We start from the raw sequence: 20,541 nt of genomic DNA, 5'->3' as shown, positions 1-20,541 counted from the left end.
GGCACACAAAGGTCTTTCATCCCAGTTCTCAGGAGGCAGAGGCAGGCAGATCTCTGTGAGTTCTAAGCTAGCCTTGTTTATATAGTGAGTTCCAGGACAGCCAGGGCTACATCATGAGATCCTGTCTCAACATGAAACAAAACACCAAAAAGACAACTGTAAAAATAAAGGGGGGAGAGGGGAATCATCATTGTGTCTCCAAAATCAAAGCAGTAAACACTCTCAGCCTTAAGAGGACAAACGGTCACATTTCTCAGTGCAAACTTCAAAAATAATTGGAAGACGACAAACAGTAACATTGCTCAGTGAAAAGTGTAAAAATAACTACAAAGTTGGGAAATGCTAATTACACTGATTTGACCAGTACACGACACAAGCATCTGTAAAAAACCCTGTCTTACATCCCAGTAAAAGTGCAATTACTGACATTAATCAAATGATTGCATGACGGAAGTGCTAAGATCACCACGTAGGTAACAGCAGAGGTGTCCTTACCTCATGCCATTGTCCAGCTGGCTGGTTTTGTTTGTGTTGGCGTCCCACAGATAAATGCAACTAGACTTCTCAGCAATCACCGCCAGGACATCTCCGTCTTTATCCCAATCCATGGCAACGCAGTTGCTATTAGAAACGAGATACCATTACTATCCATGTCTCAAAAGTCAGACAGAAGAAACAAACACCCATCCATCTGAGTTCCTTCTGTGATAGATTATGATGTAGAAGCATAAGCCAAACAAATCCTTTCCTCCCCAACTTGCTTTTGGTCATGGTGTTTTATCATAGCAACTGAAACTCTCAGAAGCCACAAGTTGTCAGTGAGATAGTGAGGTACTGTTGGGACAGACAGAACTAGGCTGTTTTGGGGAGGACTGTGGAAAGACTTTGGAATTTTGGTCTAGAAAAGCCATTGGGTGTTCAAAGCTTGGTCAGGTATCCTGTGGGAGTGTGGAAGATAAGAATTTTAAAACAAACACAGGGGATGGAGGCCTGGCTTCTGCAGTTCCAGAGGGAAGTGTGAGAGTCAAGAACTGTACTGGGCCAATGCACATTCGGAGTCAAGCTCGGTTGAGCCGTGAATCAGCTGTGATTAATAAGATCCAGAAACTCTAAAGTGAACCCTTTGCTTTGCTGGGATAATCGATGCTGCTCAGCTGAAGCTGAGAAGTCAGCAGTGATTTAGAAGAGACCAGCGTCACTGAAGCAAAACCTTCTGGAAGTGATTCCTCAGCACACAGAAGCTGTGTTCCAGAGGCTGTACCTCACGTTGGCAGCAGAACTTGGCAGGTAAGAGTCTCCCAGGTGGTACTGATTCTGCGGGCATGAAGGTTGCTGAAGCTGCAGCCTCGGTAGCAGTAGAAGGCCCGGGACTGAAGCGGTCATGAGAAACTGAGCTTTGGTTCCATAAAGAGAGCCCAGGAGAGGCAGTTGGTGAAAATACAGCCTACTTACAGCAAGAGACCCGAGCATTTCGAAGATGCCAGGACCACGGGATGACCAACAAGAAAAGCAGCAGCAGTGGCAGGGACACTGGCTGAGCTTAGAAGACAATGTGTGTGCTGCAGAGGGAGGAGCCAGAGAAGTGACCCAAGGCCTTTGGGGGAGGCCAGATCATAAATGGGTCCTACCTGCTGGACACTGAGTTTTCACAGCTGGACTTTGGTTTTCCTTTTATTTGATTTTGTGCCCTGGTTCTTCCCACCACCACCCCCCAAGTAAAAAGTAACTTGTTTTTTGATTTTATTGGAACCCACAGTGAGAGACATTAGCTTTTATAAGACTTTGGATTTTAAAAAAGACTGGATATTTTAAAGAGACAGTTTTTTTTTTTTTTTTTTGCACACACATAGTAATAGGTAAAAGTCAATCTGAAAGGTAGCATACTATATGATTTCAAATGTATAGCACTCTAGACACTTGCCAACACCTAAAGATTGTTTAGCACAAGCAATAAACTCTATACTATAGTCAATGATATATCAAGCAATGTGGTACAAGCATGTAAATCCCAACACTTAGGATTTACCATCACAAGTTCCTGGTCTACCTGGAAATCCAGGCCAGCTAGAGTTACTACATAATAAAGCCTTAATCAAGAAAAACAAAAAAACAAAACAAAACTATAAAACATACTTTCTGCTTTCCAATTTGAAATTGCTCCCCAACCCCCTCCAAAAAAAAAATCTATGAAAAAAGAGCACAGCAAAACTAAAATAATATTATTTCTCAGATAGCTAAGCATTTAGCAAATCCAGCACAAGGCCATGAGGAGATGCCTCAGGTGTTAAAATTTAGCAGGGTGTTAAAATGATGGGCACCGATTTGTATGCAAATTCTCTATTCAACTGCAAGAGACAGGAGGAGGAGCTTCTGAAGATTGATGTCCAGTTTTTGGGGGTTTTTTGTTTTTGTTTTTGTTTTTTTGCCATTATAGGGATCACAGAATGTTTTTCTTTGCTTCTTCTATTCCCTTCAGATCAGATTTAAAGTTTCTCATGATCTTCTTGTTGCTGTGAACACATTCAGGACATAGCAAATCATCTTCTACTCCTGGTTCTGGAAAAACACAGGCTGGTAGCAGGAAGAGAAAATTCATTCTTTGAGGAGTGTCTGGAACCCAGGTCAGACCAGCATGGAATTGTGGTGAACCCAGCCTTTCCTATCTGTGGGGCACTGCCTTGTCATGGACAACATACCATCTGGATCCAGTGGTTTGTGGCAGAAAGGCCTCCCAGAAGAGGAAAAGGATTCACAGAAATTGGCTGAGCTCAAGGAATTCTTCCACAGACTGCAAATGTGGACCCCTGAGGTGAAGTCAGAATTTCCACTACACACTCTCCTGATTGCTACTTTGGCAGCTGCCTGCAGGCAGGATTCCTCTGAAGACTATCTTGAGTTTCTTGGGACCCAGCTTCGATCTGGCCTCATGAGATGTGCTGGGAATATAACATTCTTGTTTAGGATATGGATGAAGGGACAGAATTTCTAAGTGTTTGAATTTTTAAAGGCTGTGGAACTTTTAAGTATGTAAAATGCTTTATATTGTGATGTGTTTATTAATGTGTGATCTTAGGAATGAACAAGGAGGGAAAGGTTGTGGCTTAACATTGTTGTGTTTGTGTCTCAAGGGGTCAGTTATGTAGGCTAGTTTTGTGCCAACTTGACACAACTATAGTTATCAGAGAAGCTATAGTCTCAACTGAGAAAAAGGTTGGCTATGGGCCAGTCCATTGAGCATTTACTTAACTAGTGATTGATGGGGAAGGGTCCCGCCCACTGTGGGCTGGGCCACCTCTAAGCTAATGGTCTTGAGCTCAATGTAAAAGCAGGCCAAGAAAACCACTGCAGTAAGCCAGAAAGCACTGCCCCTCCATGACCTCTGTGTCAGCTCCTCTCTCCACCTTCCTTCCCTTTTGAGTTCCCATCCTGACTTCCTTTAATGATGAACAGTGATCTGGAGGTCATGGTGTTCTATCAGAGCAACAGTGACCCTAACTAAGACAATTGGGTACACGGCAGTTGGTGGAACAGTGAGCAGGATCAGGAGTTCAAGGTCATCTGCAGCTATGTACGAGTTCAAAGTAAGCCTGGCTATAATGAGATACTGTCTCAAAACCAAAATAAAACAATACAAGATGCATATGTGTATAAAATATATATTGCATAGATATAATTTCTCCAATTCTCAAAAAACAGACTTCGTTTATACAATGCTATTTCTCATTTGGACATTCTTTACTCTTGGGTAGTAGCTAAAACATACTTTGATTTACATTTAGGTTGGCAATCACTTTATTTTTCAAATGGTTAAGATGTGTTTGGGAACTTTAATTTCCTTTAACAGTCTTAGAAATTTGGGGGAGCACAGAAATGCAAGGTTTTCAAATTGTTGCCAAAATTATCATTTGCCAATTTAAGACTGACAAACAGCATTTTATTTGTCTGGAGATCCTCTCTGGTCAAATTCAACTAGTATGAATCTAGCCACAGAGTTCAGATGAGGTCCTTAGGTAGGCAAAACTGGGGTCACTGGAATAAACAACGAAGCTTACATGATATATTCAAAGCATCTTTTTTACTGGGTGCCTTCTTTTAGGCATAATCACTAAGTAACTATTTTAATGTCATTTCTCAAAATGTGGAAATCACAAGAGTGGGAAATGGAGACACACTAGCTTCAGAGGATGAGGCAGACGGCAGGGGAATCTGGAAAAGGAAAGGTAGACAACAGACAAAGGAGGCTATGGAGGGCAGCTAGTCAGTGGGAAGCATAGCAGCACCAATCCACAGAGGCCAGGGAGTCTCCATGTGAGTAACTGCGGAATGCCTACTCCACACTGAATTTACAGTGATCTCCCAACAGCCGGAGACATCTTCATTCTCCAATGGTGGACTGGTGAGAAAGGCCAAGTAGATACAGGTTGGGTATTCCTAATGGGAAAATCCTTATTTTGTAATCTTTTTCTCATTTTCATGTGTAGGTGTGTGTGTGTGTGTGTGTGTGTGTGTGTGTGCTTCAGGTGAGTCATCATTCTCCCTTTGCCCTGGCATTTATGTGTTCTTGGGATCTGAACTCTGGTCCTCATGTTTGTGAGGCAAGTGCTTTAACCACTGAGCCGTCTCCCCAGCCCCAGAGCAATTTTATTTTGGACTCATTTATCATACTGACACAAAGCTTCCCTGTGAATATTGATGTATGTAGATATAAACTCCAACTCAAGTGTCACACACATGCTTTACTAACTTTGACCCAAAGTAACTAATCCCTTTTATAGTTAAACAAAAACCAAAAAAAACAAAACAAAACAAAACAAAAAAAAAAAAAAAAAAAAAAAAAAAGAGAGAGAGAGAGAGAAAGGAGATGGGGCTGTTCATTTGGTTTAATTCTTATTTTTCATTTTATGTACATTGGTGTTTTGCCTGCAGGTATGTCTGTGTGAGGGTGTCAGATCTCAGAGTTACAGACAGTTGTGAGCTGCCATGTGGGTGCTGGGAATCAAACCTGGCCCCTTGGAGAGCCCCAGCTCCAAACTGATTTAATTTTAAGACAGTAATTTTTTTCTTTTGTTTTTTAAATCTTTTAGGCAACAAAGCTTAAAGTTTTCAATCCAACCTGTACTTACCCAGGTAAGCTAATCTCACTTCTTTTTTGGCCATGGCGATCAAAGATTTTAACAACATAGTCAGCTCTGAAAGCAAGTATAACAGAAAGAAACATTATTTCAATATTACTCTTGTTTTTCCTGCATTTAAAAATTAGGCTCCATTTCAGTTGATGTCAGTGTTCTCTCATGGTAGCCTCATAATTGGTATTTTAAAAAGTTATGACCACAGAATAGATTCTTTAAACTATGATATTAATGGGAGTGAGTATGTCCTTCTATTACAGATTGATTACACAAGAATTTCCACAGAAGACATAGTGTGGGCACAAGTTAGGTGTGGACACACACACAGCCACTATTTCTAACAGTCACTCTTTTCTTACCCTGTTACTGCGAGGTAGTTTCCTGATGATTTCTGCCAGGCAAACTGTATCGGAGCACCAAGCCAAGTCTTCTCTAGCAGAGAGAAAACGCGCTAAAATAAAAAATAAATAAACATGAGTTTTACTTTTTTTTTTTAAAAAAATGATGAATTGGTCAGAAAATACATCAACGTTTAATCATGCAGATATGCAGGATGCAGAATGAATGATGATTTTTATTCAAAAATAAATAAATAGCAGTGTGAGCCAGGCATGGTGGCTTACGCCTTTGATCCCGGCACTTGCCAGACAGGGATCTCTGTGGGGGCAAGCCTGGTTTACACAGTGAGCCACAGGCCAGCCAGGGACACAGAGTGAGGCCCTGTTTTAAAACAGACAAACAAACAAACAAATTAACGATAACTGAAGAAAACAAAACCAACGCCAATGCGCGTTAAGTATTAAGTAGTAGGTGCAGCAGAACAGACTTTCTGAAGGTTAGCTTTAACTGTTGACACATCCTGGGAGCATCTGGGAAGACGCTCAACGAGTAGTTTTCCACACTGGGTTGACCTATCTTACGATACCTGATGGGGGAAAGACCCACTGTGGGAGGCACCATTCCCTAGGCAGTGGGTCCTGAATGATATAAGAGAAACGATTGGAGAACAAGCAAGCAGGGACTCGTGCACTTGTTTCTCTGTAAGCTGACTGAGGGTGTGATGTGACTAGCTGCATTAAGCGCCTGCCATTGTGCCTCCCTTGCTTAATGGACTATATTCTGGAACTGTAAACTGAACTGCCTCCCCACGTTGTTCTTGTCAGGTAACTTTATCACAGCAACAAAATATAACTAGGACAGACTCTAAGGTAAAAGACATTATCACAGAACGTTTTTTGTGTTCTTTTGTTTGACTGGTTTGAGACAGGGTCTCACTGTGTAGCTTTGGCTGGGACTTGCTATTTAGAGCAGGCTGGTCTCAAACTCATAAAGATCCACCTGCCTTTGTCTTCTGGGTGTTGCTATTAAAGGTGTTTGCTTTTAGAAGTCTTCAATTATTAACCTTATAAAAACATGCCACAGTGCTTAAGGCATGCTGCATGAATTTATTAAGTGTGACACAGATTTGGGGGATTAAATTGATCAAAATGACTATTTAAAAATCCCGGATAGACCTGAGATGCTTACGGTCCCTTTAAAATGATCTTTTTTTTTTACTCACTCCTTACCCTATTTCTTTGTCATGTATTCACATTGCATATTTGCTGGGCAATGTATCACTTGGGAAACTTTACATTGATTCAGTCTCCTGAGGTTCTTATAGTTGCATTTGTTGTAATTATAAAATATATGTCAGATTTCAAAGACTATGAGAAACACAAATGATGTCATCAATAATTTGTTTTTCAGATCGGGTCTCTTTGTACAGCCCTGGCTGTCCTGGAACTCAATATGTTCACAGGGCTAAGCTCATACTCACAGGGATCCACGTGCCTCTAGCTCCAGACTGCTGGAATTAAAGGTGTGGGCGGATTCATTGATACCAATGAATGCTGGCTTCATTGATAATTTTTGTTGTATGTTGATATCAATTTTGGAGCTACTCGGCAAGACAAAATGTGTTATCACAATTTTATCTGTTTCTTTAACAATTTTATTGTTGCTATATGTCAAAAATTTGAACTTCCATTGGCTTATATTATTCTTATATCAGGCTTCTGCAATCTAGAATACTTAAGTACATGATCCTAGATGAAAAAAATATTCTAGTTAAGTACTGTAGATTAATCAAGCACACCCTTATCTAGGTAGATGCAGTTTAGATATTGTGGCTGAAGATTTGGATCTGAGTGGCAACAGAACTCCTCCAATGCTATCTGATCATATTCTGTGCTCACCTCCTGAAAACCAGTGTCCTGGACTTCAGTTTAAAGTAGAGGTACAGGTTCTGTCCGGCACGGACACTTAGGTATGCAAGAGAATCTTACTTCTGCATCTGTGGGAATATGTCAGCCTTAAACCAGACTCTATTCCTTTCATGGCAGATCTGTCTTGGGCTGTGATCTTACAGGTTAGTTTTCTTCCACAGAGTTACAGCTGCTCTAGGTACAACTGAGAGATAAAAGTGACAGCTCTCCAACCAGAAAACTAAAGGTTGGCTTATTGCACGTCATTGTAACTCTCAAGCACAGGAGTCTAAACTGAAGAGAATAGCATTTACTCCTTTCTGATACACCACACTGGAAAGTGAATTACCCTTCTGAAGCGAGTCATGCAAAATTATCTGCCAATTCCAGTGGACACACGAGAGCCACAGCGAAGCTTTAGGAAAGCTAAAACCATTTTAAAATCGGGCTTTCCATTACTTTGCCAGAGCAGTGAGGGGCAGTATCTCTGAGGTCAATCACAGCAGTGAAGCAGCTGCTCCTGTGGAATTTACAACAAACCCAATCAGAAAACCTGAGTGCAGCGGAGGACACACATAGGTGTGCAGATTTCTCCATCACGTGTTCTAGCGACCGGGGTTCTGCACACAGGACAGATCACAGGCCAAGTGTGTCTTGATTACTGTTTTAAAGACTTTTTATTCTCCGTAGGGCTCTTGGCCAGTGGCTTGGTTTGCCCAGGATTAAGAAAAGAGGCAGCTCGCTATATCGGGTCACCTCCACAGCGACCGCTTTCCGGCTGAGAAGTTCAGGCATCCTCAGATTAGGCTTCTACCAGATTCCAGAGGCCACAGGCCTCCCTCTCTGCCCGCTCTCCAGAGTTTCCCTTCCCTTCATCCCTAAAAGCCCATCTTCTCCCGCTCGCTCCCGGGCGCATTCCCCATTCCTCAGCACTTCCGTAGAGGGACCGGGACACAAACTCCTCAGAGACGCACTCCGAAAGCTGAGGAAATAGAGAAGCAGCCGCGTCTTCTTAACCCGCTGACATTTGTAAGTTATTTACCTTCATTTCAAGGATCCAGCGGCAACCCCGATCTTGTAAGTGCGCAGGCGCAACAGAACTCCCCTGCCCGGTTACCGCGTTCTCGTCACCCAGGAGACCGTGCAAACAGTGACCAATCAGCGAGCGTGGGGCGGGGCTCCCCTGGATCCCTCCTTTGAGAGAGATGGGCCGGGAGGATAGAATCACGTGACGGAGGTGGAGCTAAGCCCCGGGAAGTTGAATGCTACGAGGGCTGGTCAACTTCCTGCCTGAGCTCTGATTGGTTGAGGCTGCCCGGGAGGCGGGCCCTGTGTACGGAAAGGGTCTTGAGCTCTGAGACCAGAGGCCGCTGGTAGATGGGGGAAGAGTATTCCAGGAAAAAAAACGCAACACAAATGTTGGCAAGTAGTGGGTAGGAATTGGCTCATGAGCCAAACGGCTTCTACGAGGACCACATGTAAAAGGCTTGGGGAAACTAATGTATCATTCCTCACTTTTTTTTTGCAGGGTTTTTATTTTTTATTTTCTCCTAAAGGAGATGAGGTATGAGAAGTCGTTTTCTTTCAAGACCATTAAGACAATTTTAGCTAGTGTAGTCGGGGAGGAATGATTTAAAAGAAAGAAAGAGAGGGGGGGGGGAAAGGGAGGGAGGGAGGGAGGGAGGGAGGAAGAACTCGAAAGAAAGAAAGAAAGAAGGAAAGAAAGAAAGAAAGAAAGAAAGAAAGAAAACTCGACTCTAGAATTTGAGTATGGTAAACAAGAAGTTTAGCAGAAGCTAAGCTAAACGTAAGCAGTTAGCTGGAGGGAGGGGAGTGGGATTCTGCCCAAGCAGTCATTTTAACTGTAGCTTAGATACGATAGCTGGGCATCATGCTCTCGGGTTCCTAGAATAGAGTAGGGTAATTTTCCACAAGGATTTTTCATCCATGAGATAAGATTGTAGTCAAGCCTAAAATGGCCTAAGCAAGAATACAAGATGGAGAAACCTCTGCACTGTCTTGCCCTGTTACATTTGTAACAGGCTAATAGAAAAAGCAATAACAACACACACACACACAACAACAACAAAAATAAACCTACATGGTTGTGTCAATAGCTACAGTAATGAAGCATTTGACAAAATCTAACTCATGTAAAATTCTCAAAAAACAAAACCCAACAATCAAAAGCAAGACAACAACAAAAACCCATACAATAGAAATTGTAAACAGTATCTCCAAATAGCCCACAGCTGATGTTGTACTTGATGCTAAGAATTTAAGTGGTCTCTTTAGGAGTAAGGCAGGATGTCTGCTCTTGTGACTCTCAATTCTGGTGGAAGTTCTAGTTAATGCAATAAGAAGAAAAAAGGAGCATACTGCTCGAGGAGGGAGGTGGAAAAACTGGATGATGTGATTGAGTATGTAGAAAATCAGTGTGGGGGGGGGGTGGCGAGCTAGCCAACTGTACCAAGCCTTTAGGATATAATGTCAGTACACAAAGGTTTGTCACACCTGTCTATATCAGTAATGAGCAGCTTTGAAATAAAAGAGCAGTGCTATTTGTAAGAGTACCTCCCAAAATGTAATGCAGATAGATACCGGTGTGAAGAACAGTACAGAACTGAAGACACAGATTAAAAGAATTCACAGGGCTGCAAGGTGACTCAGTGGGTAAGGGTCCTTGTTGCCAAGTTTGATGACTTAATCCCCCGGAAACAGCACAATGTCAACACAGTGTGGAAGGAGAGAGAACCAGCTACCACAAGTTGTCCTCTGACTCAATGGCACGTGTGTGCCAGCACACACACGTAATGAAAGCAATCTAAAAGAGCCCCTGTCCATGAACTGCTAAGATTCAGAATTGTAAGATGCCAGTTTTCCTTCAAGTTGGTCTCCAGCTTCAGTGGAACTATAAGATCCTAATCAGTTTACTAACAAACGGGATTCTGAAGTCCACGGGGAGAAGCAGATGGTGCAGAACAGGGGCGTGGCGCTGCCGGGATCAGTTTAAGGTTTTGAATGAGCTCAGTTCCAAATAACCACTCCATTGTTAAAGAACACACACACACACACACACACACACAGAGAGAGAGAGAGAGAGAGAGAGAGAGAGAGACTGTCTGACTTAAAGACCTATAAAGCTACACCGTCAAGGGACCATGGCAGGGCAGGTGAGCTGCCTCCCTGGTGAAAACCCTTGCTGTGCAAGCCTGGCGATCCCTCAGTTTGACCCCTGGAGTAGAAAGAGAGAACCACCTTCACAGAGTCCTTCCCTGGTCACCATGCGTGTGCTGTAGCACACATATGTGCACTAATCATAATGGTTTATTTTTCAGCTTTTTTCAGTGGCCCAACAAGATAGGTAAAGACATTTTCTGCCAGCTTTGATTCCAGGTCCCATATGATAGAGAGCTGATTTCTGCCGGCTGCCATCTGAACTCCACATGTATGTCCTGCATACATTCCCCACACAAGTACACAAAGTAAATGTAAAAAAAAAATTGTGTTTAAGACTCTGTGGTAAGGATGATAGAAGAGACAAACACATTGGTAGGTTATAACATATCCCAGGAAAGAGCCAAAAAGATTTAGTCACCTGATCTTTGACAAAGAGCAAGAGTAGCAGCAGCACAGTGTAGCAGCCGGATTGTCTTTCCAACACATGGTGCCAGAACTGCTGTGTGTCCACATGCAAGGGAATCTGAACAATCTCTCACAAAAAGCACTTGAAATTATTAGTACTGCAGACCAAATGAAAGAAGCTAAATTGTAAATAAAACCAGGCTGGTGGTTCACATGTGCTTGGCCCACAGGAAGTGGTACTCTTATGAGGTGTGGCTTTGTTGGAATAGATGTAGCCTTGTTGGAGGAAGTGTGTCACTGTGTAGGTGGGCTTTGAAGTTTCCCAGTGCTCAAGCTTCACCCAGTGAGAAAGAGCCTTAGGATCAAGATATAGAACTCTTGGCTCCTCTACCACCAAGTCTGTCTACACAATGCTATGTGACTCAACCTAAATGAAATGTTTACCTTTATAAGAGTTGCCTTGGTTATGGTGTTTCTTTACAATAGTAAAAACTTAACTAAGACGCCAATATAGAGGAAAACAAAACGGTTATAAATTAGTAGCACTCTTGCTCAGTAAAAATCATAATTACTCCAGTTGTTCCTAATTTATGTTACTTAAAGAATATATATCAGTAGCAGGGGTAGACTGGAGAATGGCTCAGTAGTAAAGAACACAGACTGCTCTTCAAGAGGATCTGGGTTCAATGCCCAGGTACCCACATGGCAGCTCACAACCATCAGTTACTACAATTTCATGGGATTTGATATCTTCTGACCTCCATGCAAACCAGGTACACATAGACATACATACAGAAGAAAATGACCCCATACATAAAATAAGTAAATTTAAACTAAAAAAATATTAATGACAAACACCTTCAAAATGTGATAATGTTGACAATTCTATCTCTTCTTTTTTTAAAAAAAGATTTATTTATTACATATAAGTACACTATAGCTGTCTTCAGACACACCAGAAGAGGGCAACAGATCTCATTACAGATAGTTGTCAGCCACCATGTGGTTGCTGGGATTTGAACTCTGGACCTCTGAAAGGTCAGTCAGTACTCTTAACTATTTAGCCATCTCTCCAGCCCACATTTATCTCTTCTTGTGTCAAACATTTATTAGGCACTAAGTGTACGTGCGACATGGCTCAGCAGGTAAGAATGCTTGCTGCCAACTCTGATAACCTGAGTTCAATTCCTGGGTCCCCTGACGTGTACATACAAGTTGTGATACTTGGACATGCCTCACCTCAAATAAAGAGACAGACAATAAATTTAATTTTAAAGGAAGGAAAATGAAAAGACACACAATAAGAGAGGGCATGAAGAGGGATGGGGTTTTCTAGGTGGAAAATGGTGTTGACTTGGGTCTTATGTGACACAGAATGTCACCGTGTTGCCCAGAATGGTTTTGAACTCCTGGTCTGAACTGAGTTTCCAGTCTGTACCTCTTGAATAGCTGTGACTACAAGTATGTTGTTACTGCCTAGCTTAAGGTTTTTGTTTTTAATAAAAGAATATAGTTTTGTTTCATAAGACCATGCAAACGTCATATTCATATTAGTGGTTATAAATAAGTGTGGTAGGGTAGTCCAGATGGTGTGTGCTTTCCCACAAAGGTTAAAACAGTACATGTAAGAAGAAAGTTATATGCCTCTGTGGACAGAAGTCTGCAATGGCAAATTTTTATCTTCTCCCAGTAAAGTCCAACAGAGTCAGTCAACATGAAAACTAGTTATAGTGATTTTAACATGGCCATCTTACTATTGCACAGTTTTGTATCTGGGTTCTTGGTGATTTCTTTTCTGTGTGACTCTGTGTGGGTGTAGTGTTTGGATCCAAGATAGCTCACGAATATGATGTTGGATGCTAGTTGCTGGCATAAGAGGTCTCCTAGAGACGTTGGTCAAAGCTTCTTCACAAGTAGCCTGCTGTGTGCTGTTTCTCCTCATGGCTTGTGCTCCTCTGAACACAGTGGCTGGATTCTGAGTCACAGCATCCCTTTCCCATAAGTGAGTCATAGGAGGCAAAACTAGAAGGTGCCAGTGGCAGGAATTGATGCCCACCATATTCTATTGGTTAAGCAATGTACACATCCAGCATAGATACAAGAGGAATAGAAATATACTGAACCTCTTGAGAGGGAGAGCCACAGTGAATTTATGGTCATCTTTACCACCGGCACCAACACAAATCAGAAGCAAGACAGTACAACGGGTTCTACCATCTTTTTTTTTTTTTTTTTTTTTTTTGGTAAAAAATCAGAAACACAAGCATTAAATTTTTGTAAAAAAATCAGAAACACAAGCAAGATAATTTTTTTTTGTTTTGTTTTTTGAGAAAAGTTTTTCTGTCTAGCTGTCTAGCTAGTTTTTAGGTGTCCTGGAACTCTCTCTGTAGACCAGGCTGTCCTTGAAGATCAGCCTGCCTCTGCTGCCTGAGTGCTACGCTCAAAGGCATGTGCCACCATTGCCCAGCTATATTTTTTGTCATAACAAAAACAACCAAACCCTTCAGAGGAGCCCTCTTGTGGACTGAAGCGTGTAGGGACAACACACATACTCAACTCAGCTCCATGATGGACATGTATAACAAAGAAACAGGCCTCAAAAGAACTGGCCAAAACACACCACAGTAGAACCATTTGAACATGGCTGAAGGGGAAAGGAACGGTCTTCTGGTGAGGAAGACAGAAACTCCAGTGTGGTGTATCTAAAGACTGCCGAAGTACCAGAGGTTACAATCGTGGAGCCTAACAACAAAGAGGATGGTGCTGATAATGGCCATTCAAAAGGAGGGACGCAGGAATGCAACTTAGCATAACAGAGCAAGGCTGCACATTTTCCTCTGTCGTCAGCCAAAGTACAGCACATACCCACTAAAGCTGCAGTGCCTAACCCACTACACTTGCCACTAAAAGTCCAGTGTTGTTAGAGGTCTGTAATTAAGCCCAAGAAGACATCGCAGCAGTACATATCAATGAGCAGATGCAGTGCGTTATTCATAGCATGCTGCTTTTGGGAGAGCTAGCAGTGGGCACATTTAGATGACATTTATATAGTTATAAAAATGAAGACTTGATTCTGGCTGTTCTTCAGATTTAAAGTTCTGGATGGCATATGCTGAAGTAACTGGCGTCCTTGGTCAGCGTTGTGACGTCATTTAACCTCACAGGGTCCTTGTAGCCTGGTGGCTTTTGTTGGGTAACCAAGACTATATAGAGTTTTCCAGCAAGTTATGAACACAGAATCATTCGTGATGACTTCATTCTAATATTAATAAGCATAGTACCTTTGAAATTTTATCCCTAAGCCCTTAAATTGGCATCTGACAATTCTTGCCACATTGAGGTAGATAATCAAATAGCAGTGTAATATCATTTCAAGAAATAAAAATATTCTATAAATATCATAAATTGTCTTTATTATATATCCTATGATATTGGATAATTTAAAATATCCTATAAGGAATATACTATATATAAAATCTCAAAAAATGTATTTGTATTTTGTGTGTATTTTATCTATGTGTGTACACTGGATGTGCAGTTTTATCGGTGGCCAGCAGAGGGCACAAAATCCCTCGGACCTGGAGTTGCAGATGAGCGCTGACATGCAGGTGCTGGGAACTGAATCCAGGTTATTTGCAAGAGCAGTCAGTGACCTTAACTTCTGAGCCATCTCTCTAGCCCTCTATAAATGATCTTAAGAGGTATTTTTGTCTTGTTGAGATGGGGTTGGGATGCCAGCCAGCTCAAATTCACTGTGCAGCCAAGGATGGTCCTGATTGTCTGATCTTCATGCACCTCAGATCTCTATCCCACAGGGCTGGGGCTGTAAAATGTTTCACCATTCCTGGGAGAGCAAGTCCTAAAATATAGAGCTGTAGGGTTTTTGTTTGTTTGTTTGTTTGTTTTTTAGCTCATATGTATGCTGCCCAAAGTTTAATCTTTGGAGCCTTGTGCATCATAGGTTGGATGAGCCAGGAAAATTATCTCAGAAACAAAACATTTTATGCACATGAAGTGACTGCACTGCTAGTTTAACTAAGTGGTAGGGGCAGGGGAGTAGCTAGAAAAGGTGTGCTTCAGCTCTTAAAAATATGAGCACACCCTTTAATCGTTTACCCTTAAGTTATACCTTTAGACTGTTCAGACCTAATGCCTCAGTTAGGGTTTTATTGCTGTGAAGAGACACCATGACCACAGCAACCCCTAAACAGAAAAACATTTAACCAGGGCTGGCTTACAGTTCAGAGCTTCGATCTGTTGTCAGCATGGTGTGGAGCATGGCAGCCTGCAGGCAGACATGGTGCTGAAGGAGGAATCGAGAGCTCTACATCTGGATCCAAAGGCAGTGAAAACAGTTGTGTGTCACACATGGTGAAGCTTCAACATAGGAGACCTCAAAGCTCACCTCCACAGTGACACACTTCCTCCAACAATGCCACACCCACTAATAATGCAGCTCCTATGCAAGGCCAGCTCCGATTGTATGTGTTTAGTGATCCCTGAGGAGGGGTTGTGGGATTGGTGATGAGGTCAAGCAGGCACACACACACACACACACACACACACACACAGTCACACACACTTACTTGGTAGATGAACCAACCTACAATGAGCAACCTCCAACAACTTTATTTTTTTCTCTTATCCTTTATATATTACCTAAGGCAAAGATTCTCTATGTAAGAAAAGAGATAACCTCATAATCATAAGATGCATATTCTTCAAAAACCAATCGCAAGTAAATATCCTCCAAGAACAGTTTAAAATCACTACATGAAAGGAAATTACAAAATGATTATTGATCATGTATTCTTCTTTTCAAACTCATATCTAACTTATAGGAGGAGCAGCAGGCCCCACTGACAAGGTGGTAGTCGTTTCCAGGTAAACATCCTGGGTAAACAGCAAGTGAGGCCAGAGCAATCATGGAGGCAACTTCCTCATGAGGGCCAAATTGAAGTCTGCCTAGAGATTGGTGATGCAGACAATGTCAGCCAATCACGAACTGCCACTGGAGGACACACTTGCTTGGAACCAATGGGATGTGGGTGGAGGGTATAAAGGGCGCTCCCCAAGCTTTAACAAAGGAGCGTGCTTTCTCACCTGCTCCCATAGTCTGTGTTGTTGATTTCTTACCTTCTCACCCACTGCACCCAACGGGTAAACCGGGCAGGACAAAGGACTAAGGCAACAGTAACTAAACATTTCTCATCTTTCTTTCCACAAGTTCATCGCAACCCCAAAGCAATAGTTCTGTTGTCGTTGATCAGCAATGTTTAAGCAAACCAGTCCACAGCAAATCTCCCATGGTTGGCTGACGATTTGTATTTACCCAGAAACAGATCTTCCTCTATCTTCTGTCTCATTTTTAAAGTCTTGTACATCTAAATTGACTAAGCATATGTTCTCTGTTCTTACACTCAGAGTTATTTACTCTTTATTCAGAACCCTGTCTTTTCATGGTGCACACCAAAACCTGTGACCACATTCAGGAACTCACACCCAACCTAGAATGAATATTTCCTTTGATTTTTAACTTGTGCAGGCTTAGATTTTTCAAAACCTATTTTAATAAGGGTTCTTATTGAGTCCCCTTTTAGCTTGCCATCCAAAGGTAGGGGAGAAAAGATGGTAAATAGAGCAAGGGGATGTGGAGCTGTTTAAAGTAGTTCTTTTGGGGAGATTTCAATCTCCATTGTCAAGATACCAATAGTCAGTTCACCAAACAAGAATCAGCGCCCATAGAACGATCCAGCAGAAACAGCCAGGCCTTCAACAAATCTGCACAAGTCGGGGGGGGGGGTGTGTGTGTGTGTGACCAGAACCAGCAGGAACCTGGGGAAGTTCTCTGCCGTGCTTCTCTCAAAGAAAGTGAAAGATTAGCGAAGAAGCAAGACCAGCGAAATGTTGGTCTGCAAGCAATGCAAGTGCCCCATCACCGGTCGTCGATACCTATATTCTCTCCAGACATTACGTGTTCTCTCCAGACATTACGTGTTCTCTCCTGGGTCTTGCTTCAGCCAAACATCACATGAGTCTGTATCACATGACAGAACCATGTGCTTGTGATACATGAAAGCTCCCTGAACTAACCTGTGCAGCCCTCACTATTCCACAGAGGGAGCACGTTCTACTCAAAGTTTAAAAAGAATTATTTATTTTATGTATATGGGTACACTGTTGCTGTCTTCAGAAACACCAGAAGATAACCCCATGTAGTGACTGCCCATCTCGAGGTTGTCTTGTGCAGACTGCTCACATCCCCAGCCATCTGCTCCCTGTGATTCTAGTCACAAATCCCCATAACTGGGGAAAATCAAAACTCTAGAGGCTTGTAATTTACCAATCAAATTTATATCAGTTAATTCTCACCCCACCAAACGTCCACTCAATGAACTCGGAGCCAATTGATATTGATGTAAACTGCCCACCTATATAAGATAAACTATCCTGTAATTATCCATCCCTGATAAGATAGTCATAGGTACCTGTGGCTATTTAAAGCCACATGGAATCTGGATCATCTTTCTCTTCATCTTTCTTCCCTGCCTTTCTGTCCCATCTCTAAAATTCTCAGCCTGCCTTCCTTTTTCATTGTCCAATCACAGGCTCTTGCTTTATCTTGTACCTGCCCTCACCTACATTTCAACAGCAACCCACAGGACCCCATTACAGATGACTGTGAGCCACCATGTGCTTGCCGGGAATTGATCTCAGGACCTCTGGAAGAGCAGTCAGTGCTCTTAACCGCTGAGCCATCTCTCCAGCCCCTGTTAATTAATTCTACTCTTAATTCTAACTTTATTATATCTTTCTGGCAAAACAACTTAAACCATTTTCTTTAAACTTTCTATCAAGTGCCCTAACTTCCTAAAATTACTTAAATCAAATCGGTTCTATAAAAATTATTAATCCATCTAGAAAATTTTATTTTATGAAAGTTCATCTTCATAGTGATCCTCTGGAAAATTGCCCAATAGATTGGGCTGTCTCCCAAGGAAAAAATCACGCAGACTACAGGCAGAGAGGGTCTTTTCCCATGAGTAATCACACCATACTAGCTATATGAAAAGTATAGCAGTGGTAAACAGGAGAAGGCACCACAGCAGCAGGAAGTAATTGAAAAGAAGCCGCTGGTGCTGTGCCTGTCCCTGGTGCTGTGCCTGTCCCAGGTACATCTATCACAGCTGTACAAAGCCATCTCCAGGAAGCTTACTTGCCTACTGCTGTTTCTTCTGGATGGCATCCACAACACTCCTTATGGACCAAGTCTTCAAATACATCAGTCTATGGGGGTGTCATGGTTTGAATATGCTTAGCCCACGGAATGGCACTATTTGGAGGCGTGTCACTGTGAGCTTGGGCTTTAAGACCACTATCAGCTGCCTGGAAGCCAGTATTCTGCTAGCAGTCTTCAGATGAAGATGTAGAACTCTCAGCTCCTCCTGCACCACGCCTGCCTGGATGCTGCCATGTTCTCACTTTGATGATAATGGACTGAACCTCTGAACCTGTAAGCCTGCCCCAATTAAATGTTGTTCTTAATAAGAATTGCCTTGGTCATGGTGTCTGTTCACAGCAGTAAAACCCTAATTAAGACAGTTGTAATCAGCAGTCCCTTAAGTGTGGCTGTAAGTGACAGGTAGTTGTTTATAACTATGTGCATATATTGTGGTGGTTTGAATGAGAATACTCCCCCCTCCCCCACACCACCACCACCACCACTATAAACTCAGATGTTTTGAATACTTGGTCCCTGGCCGATGGAGCTGTGTGTCAGGTGTGTGCCACACACCCAATTAAGTCACCTTTAAAAAAGATGGTTTTTATTACATTTTGAAACATGCTATACCTTAGTAAGTTGCTAAGGAGAATCCTCTGTGCGTTCATTCATCACAGTTTACTACATATTTTTCTTTGGATAGGCATTTATTTTCTTCCAAGAGCTTACTATTACTACTACCACTATTAATGTTGTTACAATGTTTTTTGCTTGTTTGTTTTTGAGAACCCTGAGGAGTCTGGAACTTGTCAGGCCAACCTTAGTCTCCCACCAGCCTCTCTGCCCCGCAAGGCCTGAAATTGCAAGCTTGAGCCACCATGCCCAGCTGACTTCTCTCCTCCTCCCTCTTCCCTTCCCTCTCCCCCTCTCCATCCCCCTTTCTTCTTCTTCTTCTTCTTCTTCTTCTTCTTCTTCTTCTTCTTCTTCTTCTTCTTCTTCTTCTCCTCCTCCTCCTCCTCCTCCTCCTCCTCCTCCTCCTCCTCCTCCTCCTCTTCCTCCTCCTCCTCCTCCTCCTTCTTTTTCTTCTTGGCACAGTACAGGGAATTGGTTAGGAGTCGGGTGCTAGGGCTCTTGGCAGCTACCTTAAAGACTGACTTCACCTCACTGTGCTTCTAGCTAATGGTCTATTTAATTCCAAAAGTAACGAGAGAAGGCAGACCTAACAGGGTGGTTTACGAATGACCTCATCAGTGAGACAAATAACTTTAACCTATTTGATAGCCACTTGGCAGGTTATGGTTCACAATAGAGTTTAAAAGTCTCCATAGCCAGGCATGTGACTAAATTGCAGACCTCTCTTGACTGTTATTTGAGGCTGATACTTGCTGCTACTAAACATAAGCTGTTAATAAGATTAGTGGTAGCATACTTTTCAAGAAGCATTCTAGAAAGATCAGTTAGAGAAACCATCCAGCACAATACTACTCACAACTGTCCCCCCCATTTCATTTTCTGCTATTCATATTTAATGTCCACCTGCTTCTGTGACTGACTAAGCTAATGGAATAAGCATATTTGATTATGAGTTTATTATTGATGGTCCCTAGACCTAGGGTCATTTCACATTTACTATTTTGGTGAGTCTGAGAACCTGTGTTGACAGGTCAGAATTCATTCCACCACAGACTCCACTTTACACTGAGGCAAAACCACACCCATTTTGTAGCTTGTCAGAGAAGGGACTCAACTGTCGCAGGCTGTCTCTGATTTCCTGTGTTCAGCTTTTAATTTCAGAGAGTAAACCAGCAAGCAGAGGCTCCCCCCACCCCCTGCCCTTTCCCTCTTTAAACGCTCCAGCGATTGAAGTTCTCTCTCATTAGAGTTAGCTTTTTGGAAATGGCTTTACTTCTGATTCTGAATCTGAAATGAACAACTTTTGAACACTGATTTTTTGACACAAATAGCTACAACTCGAAGACTGAATTTGTTCCTCAAGGAAGATCTGATATATTAGTAGCAACTCAACAGGAGACACTGGAATTGGAGGTTCATTGCTCTCCCAATGTCCAACTGAACCCTAGGCTCCAGAGCAAGACTCCAGGAGAAAGGAAGGTTCAGGTGGAGGCATTTTTCCAGATTGTCCTTGGCTGAAACGTTTTCCCTTCTGGTTTCAGAACTGATAGTTGGGCTCTTGTTGCGTGATGGTTACTTGAGGAAATAGAAACTTTCTGCCGATGTCACACAGAAAGAAGTCTGATAAACAGCAAGAGGATGAGGTGTTGTGTTCAAAATAATAGCTTGCCAGGAATCTCCAGATTTCCCTCTGGCTTTCTTCCTAATATTGATAACTAAAATATTA

The 20,541-nt window shown here is 42.3% G+C and overlaps 1 protein-coding gene across 1 annotated transcript in view; it reads right to left on the bottom strand.

Annotated features, from left to right (window-relative positions):
• The window catches only part of WDR19 (WD repeat domain 19), a gene marked incomplete at its 3' end in the record, with an annotated part of 60,909 nt that extends 52,466 nt beyond the window's left edge, over positions 1-8,443 (bottom strand). The window contains exons 1-4 of the mRNA XM_080909285.1: positions 8,418-8,443; positions 5,489-5,580; positions 5,124-5,189; positions 496-621 (exon numbers count right to left, since the gene is read on the bottom strand). Of these exons, the coding sequence (XP_080765411.1) occupies positions 496-621; positions 5,124-5,189; positions 5,489-5,580; positions 8,418-8,423 (290 nt within the window). The 5' untranslated portion in view covers positions 8,424-8,443. The remainder of the gene's footprint in view (positions 1-495; positions 622-5,123; positions 5,190-5,488; positions 5,581-8,417) is intronic.
• Between the last annotated feature and the right edge of the window lie 12,098 nt (positions 8,444-20,541).

This window comes from Micromys minutus, assembly GCF_963924665.1.
Source record: "Micromys minutus genome assembly, chromosome: 1".
Lineage (NCBI taxonomy): Eukaryota > Metazoa > Chordata > Mammalia > Rodentia > Muridae > Micromys > Micromys minutus.
This window is presented reverse-complemented; position numbering and strand designations above follow the sequence as displayed.